The sequence below is a fragment of the Rhipicephalus microplus genome, chromosome X (genome assembly GCF_043290135.1).
Source record: "Rhipicephalus microplus isolate Deutch F79 chromosome X, USDA_Rmic, whole genome shotgun sequence".
Classification (NCBI taxonomy): Eukaryota; Metazoa; Arthropoda; class Arachnida; order Ixodida; family Ixodidae; genus Rhipicephalus; species Rhipicephalus microplus.
In genome coordinates this window covers 283,953,883-283,967,625 of record NC_134710.1, presented here as the reverse complement: position 1 = coordinate 283,967,625, position 13,743 = coordinate 283,953,883, and the positions used below count along the sequence as shown (strand labels likewise).

General features: G+C 42.0%; 1 protein-coding gene across 5 annotated transcripts in view; it reads left to right on the top strand.

The window, feature by feature from the left end:
* Positions 1–13,743, top strand: part of LOC119161454 (protein FAM13A) — a 196,345-nt gene that overhangs the window by 140,670 nt on the left and 41,932 nt on the right. For 4 of the 5 annotated variants that reach the window (XM_037413930.2, XM_037413933.2, XM_037413929.2 and 1 more), the window contains 3 exons: positions 3,303–3,486; positions 11,490–11,699; positions 13,401–13,617. In XM_037413930.2, the coding sequence (XP_037269827.2) occupies positions 3,303–3,486; positions 11,490–11,699; positions 13,401–13,617 (611 nt within the window). The remainder of the gene's footprint in view (positions 1–3,302; positions 3,487–11,489; positions 11,700–13,400; positions 13,618–13,743) is intronic. The other variant, XM_037413934.2, reaches the window with a different exon arrangement.

The window sequence follows — 13,743 nt, the reverse complement described above, 5'->3', positions numbered from 1 at the left end:
GTTAATAGCATTCGTCGTAACCAAACTAACTAAAATGTCAGAACTTTAGTAACTGGACAGCCCTCATAAAAAGTCACTAGGAAAAACTGCTTGCAGTACTGAAAAGTAGGGGTGAGTGAATATCAAAATTTTCTAATATGAATTGAATACGAATACATAGCTTTGAATACGAATCAAATATCGAATAATGAAGAGGTGCAATTTTTTCCTATAGTAATTTTTTACTCAATCATATATTTAGGTTGGAAACAGTACAATTGTTATTATAGTCAGTTATTGTGCACAAAAGTAAAAAAATGTCACCATCTGTACTTCCCAGAAAGCATAAGACTGTGATAGTTGAGCTTGTGACTATGATGTCTTGGCTTCAATCCACATGTTGAATAAACCTTTTATATTTTTTATATGGTAGGACTTATTACAAAACAAAAAGAAAAGCTTTCGTACCTGCCATGATGACTAGTGAGCAAGAGGCCGCTGGTTTGATTGTGTTAACAGTGGGCACCAGTGTACTTGAATCTAAGTGATTATTAAAGCAGTCTAATGGTCACAATTTATCCAGGTTCCCACACTATCAGTTATGGCTCAAAAGACCGTGATTTCAGAGATTTCCTTCAAATTTGTTTGCCATTTTCCGATCAAGAACGCTGTGTTGCACTGATATCTGCACAGTAGTAACCAAGGTGTACCGCATGCACAGTGATAACGCGAGGTAAGCGCGCGAAATAGATGATTACTGATGTGTGATAGTAAGACGCCCCAAATACGCCTTTTTCTTGACGGGGCCACAACTCCCAACGGCGAGGGCACTCTTTTGCCACATCGCGACCCCTTTCGGCGTACTGGCTATAGACGGCAGTAAACTGATGTTGGCAAAAGCGCAAGATCATAACTATGGTGTAACGGAGAGTTGATTGCAGGAGACGTTGCCGCACGAGCGCGATGCCCGTAGGACGTATCTTCAAAGGCGCTTTCGGGAACGCAGGGGAACTACGCAGTAATTGGTCTGTCACCTTATGTGTGTCACTGTTAGCAACGAAAAACTATATGTGATGACACCGTTGTAACATTACCGAAAGTGCATGGCCTTTTATATGTTTGCCATTGCACGGAAAAACACTTCAGCTCATTCGCATGACCATATCCGCTATCACAAAATCATTCTGGAATTGTGAAGAAGGTATACATGCTGAAGTAGCGGCACAGCTGACGGACGACTCGTCAGGCTTCGACATGTGCTCGTACTTTTCTACAGTGATCCATTGGCTAAAACTGGCGTGGCTATACATGAAATGCGTTACCATCGTACGTCAAACTGAGTGCGCCCCAAGCAAGTTGTGTGCAGGGCATCGCCTACTAGGCTCACTTCATCAGCGCTGCGCCCTGTAACGTATACGCGTGCATTTGCCCTTGCGTAAAGACTTTTTTTCTTCGTGCTTGCTCAGCACACGACCCAGCAAAGGTGTGAAGACTATTTTGTCGAGCCAATGCGGTGGCGGGTAGTTGCGTTCGTTTCCACGAGCAATACGCACTTGCGATCCTACTGACGGAGGCGCGGCAGCAGACGGCGTGGTCGGTACGCTTACATGAACCGTAACAGTGCTAAACTATAACAGCGCGAAACCGCTAAGCCTCACGTACTGCTGTGCTGGTAGTACATGATTTAGACTGATTGAGATATTTATCATTGGTAGGTTTGTAGCGATGACTTGCCGGCGCATTTATTGGTAGCCATCATCACGCTCCCATGAATTTTCATGCAGGCATCATCGCATTTGCACCGAAGTCATAGTAATCACTGCGTGATCTACTGAGGCTCTTATGGCAAATGCATAAAATCGTAAGTTCTTTACAGTGACATGTGCGAACGAATAGGCTTGTGCAAATAGTGAGTTTCGGATTCAAAGCGAATAGTGATTTTGGTCTAATAATTTCACACGAATTCGAATCGTATATATGACATATTTTTAAGATGAATATATGAAAATTTTTTAAAAACGAAATAGAGCCTTTATGCAAAGTTTTTTTTTTGTTCAAAAGAAGTCGAAAGAACTTTAGGTAGTAGTGCAATTTTACTTTCAGCAGAATGCGAGTCATAAACATTAAAATACGTAACATTTTAAGATTTATTATACTTTGAGCATATAAGCCGTCATAACTATATTTTAAGCCTAATAAAGTGAATTGATTTAAGAGTAATATCTTCACTTAAAGGGGCCGTGCGACACTATTTCAAGTAGCCATGGAATGGTTTCACTAAAGAAGCTTATTTATTGCCTCATGAATTCACCGCCGCAAATATTTTTAGAATCTATCCAGTACGGGCAGAGTTGCAAAGATTTATCGCATGCTGCAAGTGCATTCTCTCTTCTAATCCGGACGAAAGCACTGGAAGCTAAGCAGGCAGGGATGGCACGGGAAAAAAAAAAAAAACGTCACATGTGCTTTCTGAGCTTGTGGAGTCATTTGCCGAGGGAATGGAGCAATGTTTAGCTGACTTTGAGAATTAATTGTGAATCGCACGTCGCGTGCTGCGCTATAGTATTTGACTTGCGGGTCCTCGGTAGCCTTGACTACCTATTGGCAGCGTTTTCTGACAATGCTTGAGAAGTGTTGTGGGGCCCCTTGAAATTTGAAGGGGGGGCTTCGTGGTAGAGTGGATTTCTTCTGAATAGGTGGTTGCACGGTTTAGCATCTCTACACTGCAGCGGAACAGCCTCTACAGGCGGTACATTCGAAAAAATGTGCTCCGATTCGTTCTATGCTTACTCTGCAGTGGAACAACCTGTACAGGCGGTACATTCAGAAAAATGTTCACCTATTTGTTCCTTGCGAATACTTCGAAATATTCAATAATATAAATTTGAACGGAACCAAATTCAAATACCCTAATATTCGTTTGAATATTCGAAGCATTTGAATAATTGCACAAAACTACGAACAAATATTTGTAAACATAGAATATTCGAGAAATATTTGAGTTAGTTCGAATATTCGAAATTTCCGAATATGTGGTTATCAAATCGAATACGAATATTACAAAGGTCGACCCTCAGTATCACAACCCAAATCTTAAAGCAAGCTTTTCACAGTAGGGGTGTGCGAATATTCGAAATTTCCGAATATGTGTTTATCAAATCGAATACGAATATTACAAATGCAATATTCACTGAATATTCGAATATTTGCACACCCCTACTGTGAAAAGCTTGCTTTAAGATTTGGGTTGTGATACTGAGGCACGACCGTGCATGCTGTCCATGCTGTTTCATTGAAAGTGTTTTTGTACTGGCTGGTTGCAGAACATAGAGGTGTGCGGGGAGAGCCGCATGGAACGGGTGCGCAAGCTGCTAGGCTCACCGCTGGCCCGTCGCAAATCTGGTACTTTGGCACTTCGCATCTTTGGCGCACCCCTCGACTCTCTGGCACAGCAGGGCTCAGTACCATTCGTTGTTGTTCGTCTGTGCCAGTATATAGAAAACACAGGTAAAGAGATGTTTTTTCCTTGATACTGTTTGGTATATGCATGCAGTTTCTGCAGCTGCTAATGGCTACATAAAATGGGTGCCTTGTATATAGTATGTGCATCGTGATGACTTCACTTAGAAATGAAACCATCTGATTGATCTCTCTCATGCTAGCGAAATGTGTGGGAGATGCATATTAATACAACATTCACCTAAGATAGGCTTTACCAAAACAGCTGACTTGACTGTGCAGCTTATTACATATGTGGAGGTAGTCTTTAAATTCTTTTCACTGACATGTAAGGGACATGATAGAGCAGATTGCAACTACTGCAAAAACAGGACTATAGGTCGACCTCCCAAACCTCAAATCGCCGAAAAATAAATTTAAAAAAATTGAAAATTACCGTGGCGCACCCTTGCCTTGATAAATACACGACACAACCAGCTTCACTGTGGTGACATTTCTTTTTATTTGGACACTAATCTTATGTATTTAAACACCAGAAGGCCACAATGTGCTGTCATTCAGAGACGTTCGAACTTCAGTCTGACGAAGTCCGCTTTTCACTAGTAACGTGCCAGAGTGCATCGTCCTTCATTCCATCCAATGCGTTATTGATCCAGCATTTGCGGAAAGACAGAAGTAAGCCGCCTCAGCGCAAAGGCCTTCCATTCATCAATTGGCGCACCCACGATGGGGATCCCTTGAGTTGCACCATCGTGAGGCCAGAGTCGCACGCTATCTCGAGAGCTTTCACGCCGATGCACTCCGCTGTTACGGGTAGTGACCTTGCACGTAGCTCTCAGAATAATTCGGTGAGTAGCATATCTACAGGTTTTCCCGCTCACTTTAATCCAAGTGCCAGCCTAAATAATCTGCACGCCATTGAAATAATCGGAGTGCCGAGCTATTTAATCCTTGTGCCAAACATTTAATTCAAGTGCCAACATATTTAATCCAAGCGCCAACTCACTCAGGCCGCGTGTCATTGAGTTTAATCCAAGTGCCACAGTGTTTAATCCAATTGCCAATGACTTTAATTCAGGTGCCAGTCAGTTTAATCCATGCACAAAAACCAGAATACGGGGCGTAAAAATGACAGTGCAATTGAAATGCAGTTCCTATACTATAAAAGACAATAGTCGGAAGGTAGAATAAATCATTATTATTTGTATTCGCCGATGGTATTCCTGAAAAAAATTACTGCCGTGGTTCGCTTAAGCCATGTTTGGAGTGCTTATACTTTGCTATGCGCAAGTTTGTATATTGAGTGCTTGGCCCAGGTGAAATGAATTTAATGAAAACTAAAAAAACGCAGGAACATATTACTGAATATTTTACAGTGCAATGAAATTCAGTATCCTTCACTGAAGCTCATAATTGGCTTTGGTACACACTACAACATTACATGACCAGGACAGGTCAAGTAATGCGAACGACACACTATGTTTATTGAAGTGCCGGAATGCATGCTAAGAGATTAAAAGCATGGTCCCGGGCAGTGATGGGTCAAAGACAGCTACATACTCAAGAAATTAGGAAGCCGTCGCGCGGCACGCACTGTGAATTAGAGATAATTCCAATATGTTTTTTTTTCCTGTAGTGAACATAAAACGTAAACTGATCATCCTGATGTGGCAATAGAAGTTTTATTTTACATTATTATATGCTCTTATTTTTTTATTCAAACAAAGTTAAATGTCTCCAATGTTACGAACAGTACTGATTGTTCGTTTAGCTTGTTAGTTTTGTGACGTACTTGATGAATGCGATGAAACGAACACAGAGGAAACAAAATGATAATAACACGCAACTGACCTTGGGCCTAGCTTTCTTTTTTTGTGTACGTGTTTTTTTTGCGCGGCATTATGCCTCTCATCGCACATTGGAAGCTTGCGGATTCAGTGCAATCACTAAATTATTTGTTCTGTCTCCCTCTCTATCTCTACACACACACATAGAAGCACGCACGCACACACACACAAAAATATATGCGTGTGTGTGTGTGTGTGTGCGTGTGTGCATGCGTGCGTGCGTGTACACATACATACATATACATATACAGGAAAACAAGAGTGAGTACTACTATTTATTCAAGAAATGCAACATAGCCACAGGTTAGTGTATTTATTAAAACGGAACTGTCTCATAGGGCTCGGAGACGGATGTTCACAAGTCATCTTCACGCAAAGCGGCAGGCACGGAAGAGAAATTGTGCCGATCAAAGGCCGCTCAGTCCACGCGCTGTATTTGTTGCATGGAGTGGCGAGCCGCATCCAGCAGCAAAGAACGCCTGTGCTCCTTTTTCGTCATGCCTTGCGGTGTCACTAAAACTAAATTAGGACGTTCGCTCAGGTAGGCCTTCACGTGTGACATGAATTTCGAGAAGGCTTCTTCTATAGGGTTAAAGAAGGGACTGTACGCTGGCAGGCGCTTAATAGAGTGCATGGAGTTAGCCAAAGCCGCCTGTTCTGCTCGAGCGTGAGCAGGTGCATTATCAAAAAGGAATACAGCTTCAGTATTTGGCTCATCACCTTCTACGCAGGCCGAAACATCACTGAAGAAGTCATTAAAAACAACCCAATGAACTTTGTCCACCACAGTCCAGTGAATAACTCCATTTGCAGACATGCATGCTATAATGTTCAAGTTCACTCCCTTTGTCGTTGTAGTAATGTGCACAGCTAGTTGTTCTTTAGCTGCCCTGCCGAAGTTCCTGGAACACCTGATATTGAAGTTAGTCTCATCCAAATAGAAGCGGCAAACACGCGGTCCATCAGACTGCAGCCATTGGGCGTACAGCATGCGGCTGTGCTTGATGTCGTCACGGTTGCGATCTGTGGGCATCTGCGTCACTAGCTTCATGGAGTAGCAGGGGGCATCCAGCAAGCCGTCGACTGTGCTTGCACTGATTGTTACTCCTGGCATTTTTTTCTCCAGGGCCTCCTTTATTTGCTTCAATGTAAATGTACAGTTTCGTCGACAATTCGTCTCAAAGTACTCACGACGTCATCTCCAAACTTCCTTTTTGAACCCCCACCATGCTTTGATGTTTCTCTGTCGGTAGCGGCAATCGATCTTGCTGTTTTAATGTTGATGCCTAGAGCGTCGGCCAGTTGTTTTAAGTCACCGCCACGCCTGTAAACGTCCACAATCCTAGCCCTGTTGACCACCGATACTCTGCTGTTTTTTCGACGAGGTTCGTCGGGGTTCTTAAAGTGTGGTCCTCGTTTGCGTCCAGCCATGACTTCAAGCAAAGCTCTCTCTTCGTCTGCAAATGTTTCCGTATGAAAAGACACGTTTCAAGTAAACACGCTTTAGCTACACTAAGCGTCGCCTGTTACATGAAAACAGGAGTATCTACTTTGATGCTTTTATAACAACTTATTTCCACATGAACCCGATTAAATGCAAGTTTGTTATTTTTAAGTGGTTATTTATGATTTCAAGAACGAATGAATATCATCTGTCGGTCGCTGTTCTCCCTGGGCTGAGCAGACGACTGCGGTAGCCTCAGAGCATAAGTAGCCAAATGCCGTCTGCTCAGCAGACAACACGAATCTATGCATATGCGATGGTGTAGATGGTTAACCGGAATGAAGCAGTAGCAATGCAATAAAGACTAACATGGACTCTATGAGCAAATACATTTAAGTACCCACAAATGCAATTACTACTGACTGTTTCTTTTATTTTGAAGCTATGACACCAAAATGTTGGGGAAGTCGCACTGCGCACTTTATTTCATAAGCGCTACCATGTATAGCCGAGGGAAAAGTTGTTGCTGTGATGCCATGTTTACGTTATTCTGACATTTATACTACATATAGTTGCTAACTGTGTGTTTCTAGCACATGAATTAAACTGACTTGCACCTGAATTAAAGTCATTGGCAATTGGATTAAATATGGTGGCACTTGGATTAAACTCAATGGCACGCGGCCTGAGTGAGTTGGCGCTTGGATTAAATGTGTTGGTGCTTGGATTAAATGTTTGGCACATGAATAAAATAGCTCGGCGCTCAGATTATTTGAATGGCATGCAGATTATTTAGGATGGCACTTGGATTAAAGTGAGAAGGAAAACCTGTAGTTCAGGGTGCACTGCAGTCCGTTCATGAAACAGTTTTTTTTTTTTTTAGTTGCTGTAGGATGTGATGCGCTGCCTTTGGCTCCTCCAGTATCGGACACTTTTCCCCGATGCACAGCGTTTCCGTTGTGCCGCCAGTTTGCCATGCCATTTGGCATACTCGATAACTTTGTTTTTCTTAAAGCCTATCGTAAACTGCCATCGACTAATTATTATGATGTGCAAAAATACAAAAGAAATGTGCCTGGATGCATATATTGGAATGCCAACCTATGCAAAGTTTATTGAAAAGTTCATTGGACATCTGAGTTATAAAGACATTACCTATTCACATCACGGGCATCCATCTATATTGCAACACCTGCAGGCTATTATCGCAAAACAAAAAAATTACTGAGAAAAGTGTATGAACTCACTTGTGCTTCTTGAAAAAGCAAGCTATGCTTCACCGCATGGCATGAAGAATGAAGCAGCACTTCGGTTCCGATTTTCTTCGTCTGTGTGAAAGAAATATTTTTTGTACAATATGTATTATTTTTATACTGTTGCTGGGGTAATTTATCTTCAAGATGTATATACTGTTTCTTATTAGTTTTGAATATTTTTGTATGTATAGTTTACTATTGCACTGTTTACTAGCTGGGAACCCGAAATTCCACATTTTTCTTCTTATTTTTATACAATCCAAAATGTTTTTGTTGCTCTACAACATATGTTTTTTGGAAAGTGCATTGCATTGTGCACGGTTTGGTATGCTGCAATGCATGCTATAGACATATGAAAGATAATCATTTTTGCACGGTAATAAAAGAGTGAAGGGGTGGTGTACTTTGAAAAAAACGTTACATTTATCTGTAGCAGGGGGCAATAAAATTTTCGCTGTATATATAGGCTTTTGTGCTGATTTCAAATATGTAACTAGTTTTATAGTAACTTGCACAGCTTTTATGTCATGACAGCATTAAAAAAGTACCATATTTACTCGCATAATTCTTTCACTTGCATAATTCTTTCACTTGCATAATTTTCCCACCCCCCACATCACCCAACAAAAATACGTTTTTTTTCCTCTAGTAATTATCGCACCCCCGAAAATTGCCACAATAATGTCATCTGCTCGTTCCAGCCGTTGATGATGCTAGCGCGCGCCATCTGGCGCCGTCTCTTGAACATCAAGTGTACTATTATTGCACGGAGATTCAATCTAATCTAAGCCAAGCCAAAGTGGCAAGTGCGCGTTGTGGCATATTTTGTACGTTGTGTCTGTAATCTTGTCACGTTATGGGGCGATATTGAAGCTACACGGCTGCTTTCAAGTTGAAAGTCATTGATCATGCACTAAACTACGGCAACGGAGCCGCTGGTGGGCCCTTCGGAGTCGACGAGTTTTGTGTTCGCTACTGGTGACGGCAGCTGAAAGCCACCAAGACGTGTTGGGCATGCCATATGTCTAAGACTGGGATTGATGTAAACTTTATTTCTTCAAAAGGAAACCGTGAACGATTCTGTTAAATAGCCATCAGCGAAATACTGCCATCCTACGCTTACCTTTTGAGGGCTTCTGTTGAGTGACAAACACTACCACTACGCCCGCAACGCCCACAAGAAAGTATGGCATTCTAAATCTCGACTATTTGCTTGCACTTTTCGTGTCTCAAATAGATCTTGCCTTGTGTTGAACCTCTGCTTTTATTGTCGAGGTAAATTTTAATTAGTACTTCTCAAAGCTTGCTATTAGTTGCTGGTGTGAGAATACCGATTTGCGGAAACTTCGTTTTCTTTTTCGCTCTGTACGTTTTCGTGGAAAGTTTTCCCCGCATAATTCTCGCAGGCCCCAACTTTCCATCGGTTTTCCGCCGGAAAAAGTGCGAGGATTATGTGAGTAAATGTGGTAGTGAACTTTTTATGCCACTAAAAATTTATTGTTCTCGGCCGTTATTAACTAATCTTGCTCTCATTAAATAATTATCAAGAAAGTGTATATAAGACATTTTAGGGGACAAGAAAAATTGTAATGTCATAATTCTGAGAATGCCCAGTCCATACTAATTGCTTACTTTAAGTTGTATTAATAATATGGGCAATTTCAAGTTTACAAAGAGATACTTGCACCCTTAACATGATAAGGAATATGTGGGTAAAATGTCATGGGAAATGGGCTATCATAAATACCAAAGACCTTACATGTAAACTCAAGAAGTTCCCCAAAAGTGGATCTTAAGAAAAACGCATTTTAAGGTATGAGTGAAGGCTCATCTATGTGAGGAAGATGTGTTTTTAAGATTAGTTCTTCCATCATGAGAGCTTGGCAAACATGGTTATCTTGAGCATGTGGCTTTAATGAAATCCTCATGTGAAACGCAATAGAAAAGGCCAGGTGATGATTTTTAGGGGACTCTACACAATGAGCTTCTTTTAGTTTTTAGTACCTACCTTGTGCTGTTCAAAGGCGATTTTATCCTATTTCAAGTTTTTTTGAAATCTTCAGATTTTCTTTTATTGTAAAAGTAGAGGAAGTATATTTGTAAAAGCAAATAAAAATGAAAAATCTAATTTTTAGAAAAAAAGGTGTTGTTTTTCTACCGGCATCTCCCATTAAATGCAAGAAGGGTATTCAATAAAAAAAGATAACTACTTTCTAAGCTTGTTCAATATATTACAGTCAAATAAAACTAAATTAAAAGATAGTGCTGGTATTATGAAAGTGTATTTCAGTTTTGATTGGCTCTGCAAAAGTGTTGTCGTTACAAATGTACTGGAGCTGAACGAAATTCTTTGGTAAGTGAAAATGTATTAAGCAGCAGTAGTACTAAAGATTCTCACGAGCAAGGCTCTGCACATGAAATTGCAGTCTGAGAGACACATGCAAGAAGGTAATGTGAAAAGTGGGAAGAAGTTTATTCTGTAAGACACGACTTCACTGTAATGCCACAGACTTCTCCAAGCTCTTCATTGTGCCTACATTACATTACATTACCAAATGAGGTAGTGGAAAAGGGCATTGTGTGACACAACTGGAAAGCTCTAATTCATTGTATGACAGGTTTGGTATAGTGAGAAAAAAGCAAGAACACATAAATGTATAGTATGTGTGCTTGGAAAACTTTCTAGTGGTTTTTCGGCATGGTGTGACATTTATTAACAAAGACATAAATTAGTGTCATAGTTATCCCAGAAAAAAAGAAAAAGAAAGTATGATTATGTAGCACTGTCACCACTCTAGTGCTTCATAGAAGTGCTGGGAGGCCTTAAATTTTTCGAAACTCATTGTTTAACTGCTTGTAGTTCTACACAGTAAAATACGAAAAGATTTTGTGGGGGAGCTTTAAAATTTTTGGCCTAGCTAATGCCTTTAGTGCAAGAAAATACACAGTACTACAATTAAGCAAATTACAGTAGAAGCGTCATTAATGGAAATTACATGTTACTTAAGTATGTAGAACGATTGCTTCTACTTTGGTTAGTTTTGTATGTGGCTGTTGAGCCCTTCACATATTTGTCAGTAGCCAATTTTCTGCTAAGGGGAACTTGTTTTTCTGTTTACTTCAGGTTCTGTTTAACCTTTTCCCTGCCGAAGACGAGTTGAGCTTGTCCCCATGCTTTGTGCCATTCCTACCGAAAACAAGCTGGACTCGTCCACACAATAAAGCTAATCTGATTCAATTTGCTGAATTCTTCTGTTGAACAGATGGTGCAGTAAAAAATTTAAAACACGCTCAAAGCATGCATTTGGTTATCAAAATGCATGCTTGAATTCGCATTGTATCATTCTTGGCCAACTGACTCAGTAAGGAAGAGTTTAACAAGATTTTACTAGATAATTGTGCACGACAATATCCTGGACCACACTGTTTGTCACTCCGCAGCCTTGCAAAGCCTGGTGTGTTTGGCAACAGTGGTAAGTGACTCCAGATGGGATTTTTTTGCAGGCATGGGGCAAGAGGGCCTATTTCGAGTGAGCGCCAATGCCCGTTTGGTCGAGAAGCTACGTTGGAGCTTTGACCAGTCAGGCGACGCACCTCTAGAGGCTGAAGGGGATGTGACAGTAGCTGCTGCCCTGCTTAAGCTACTTTTCCGTGAGCTGCCCGAGCCTTTGATGCCCACAGACATGCATCAAGCATTCCTGGACGCCATCCAGGGTGAGTATATGCGTGTTTTGGTGGGAAAGCAAGTTCTGTCTGCTCTGAGGCAGTGAAGAGTAGTTTTTGGTTTTTATGTTTCTTTTTTTTTTTGAGTTGGTAGATGCAGTAAAACTCCGAGGGCACTTGCAGAAAGTGGTGTAGCTTATTACTTCGTCGCTGTAATTTATTTCTTGAATAACTAAACAGTTGTAGACTGCTGCATGTACCGTATTTACTCGATTCTACCGCGCCCTCGATTGTAACGCGCACCTGATTTCCACCGCGAAAAAAAAAACAAAAAAAACGTAAGACACCGATTGCAACGCGCACCCATTTTTCTCGCTGGCCCGCACGATCACATCACTCGAAAAAACGACTCCTTTCGGGAGCGTCTTCTATTTAAATATGAGGTACGGGCGAAGCTTGTGCCCATCTGACGTGTAACAGAGCATTGCCGTCACTGTAGTTTTACCGTGGACCGATGTCAGCACGCGAACTTGCTTCGCCCCCTTCTTCTCGACGGTTGTGGTGCCAGGCATGTCGAAGTAAAGAGGCGTCTGATCGGCATTCCCGATTTGCCCAAGCAGGTAGCCGTTGTTGCGCCGCAAGTTTAGGACGAACCTCTGAAAACTGTGAAGCTTTTCATCGTACTCCTCCGCAAAACTTTTCGCATATGCATGTTCCCCTTCGGAGGAAAAAGCCTTTCCTCTTCATAAAGTTAGTTAGCCAGCACCTGCTCGCTTTAAACTGGCTCCGCATTAGACCGTTTTCTAAGACTAATTGCATAGCCCGCACTTGGAGCAGTTCTGTCGTCACGGGCCGCTGTGCAGCTCGCTGCTCAAGGACATACTCGCCGAGCAGCTCTTTAATTTGCGGAAACCGACCCTGCTGTAGTCCACTGAAGCCTTTGCGTGAAGCTTTGCTGTTGACAATCTCCTGCTTTTGTTTCCGCCGGTCCCGCACGCACGTTTCGGGAACTGCGAACGACCGCGATGCGGCTCGATTTCCGTACGTTTTTGCACATGCGATGACTTTTCTTTTATAAGCATCGTGGTGCACTCAAGTTTTTGGAGTCGGCCCTTCCACACTGTCGATGCTAATGCACTACTAGATGACGAACTCCTCAGCACACGTACGAAGTGCCGCACATGGGAAACACATAGGCAGAAATGGCCAACGCGCCATGCCGACGCACATAGGGGGCGGCCATTTTGGATTTGCCGATGGCAATAGATTGACCGTAATTTTTGTTCGTACTCGATTCTAACGCGCATGCGATTTATGAACTCGCTTAACCGGAAAAAAAGTGCGCGTTAGATTCGAGTAATTACGGTAATTGCACAGTAATTAGTTTTCACAGCTGAAAAAAACGGCTTTAGAGGAAGTTGATTGGATTAGATTGCAGCTACGCCTATGCTTCGCGAGGTGTTATACAGCGAGGCTCAAGGTTATTGCTGACCACCTAAGGGCTTGTAATGTACACTAGAAACTCGGTACAGAGGCAATCCTGTGTTCTTGCATTGTAATGCTACCACTACAGAAAGAATCAAACTTGTGCTTGTGCTTACTAGTAGAGTATGCCTCAATAAAGTGCCTTTACATACTTAAAGTCTGATAAGCAAGATATTGTATTCTGCCTGTCTGCCTCATTCTTTTTTCTTTCTCACCTGATAAGGCTGTCATTTGCCAGCAGTCTGCTGATGAATACTTTTGCTGCAGTTGCGCTCACCGGATCAAATGGCCCCTTTGCAGTCACTGTGCATGACCGAGAAGAGTGCACACGGCGCCTCAAATGCCTCGTGGAGCAGCTGCCACCCAGCAACTTTGCAGTGCTCAAGTACCTGTGCCATTTCCTGAGCCGGGTGGCTGAGCTGGAGGAGCACACACGCATGAACCCGAGTGCCCTCGGCATTGTCTTTGGACCAAACCTCTTCAGGTGGGTGCTTGTTTTGCAACATATTGTTGACACAATCTCATATACAGTTCTGTCTTTCCAAGTCAGTCTCTTCATTTTTTTTATTAATGTTTTCTTGAGCAAGGAGGCCAAAAGCAGTGCTACCTG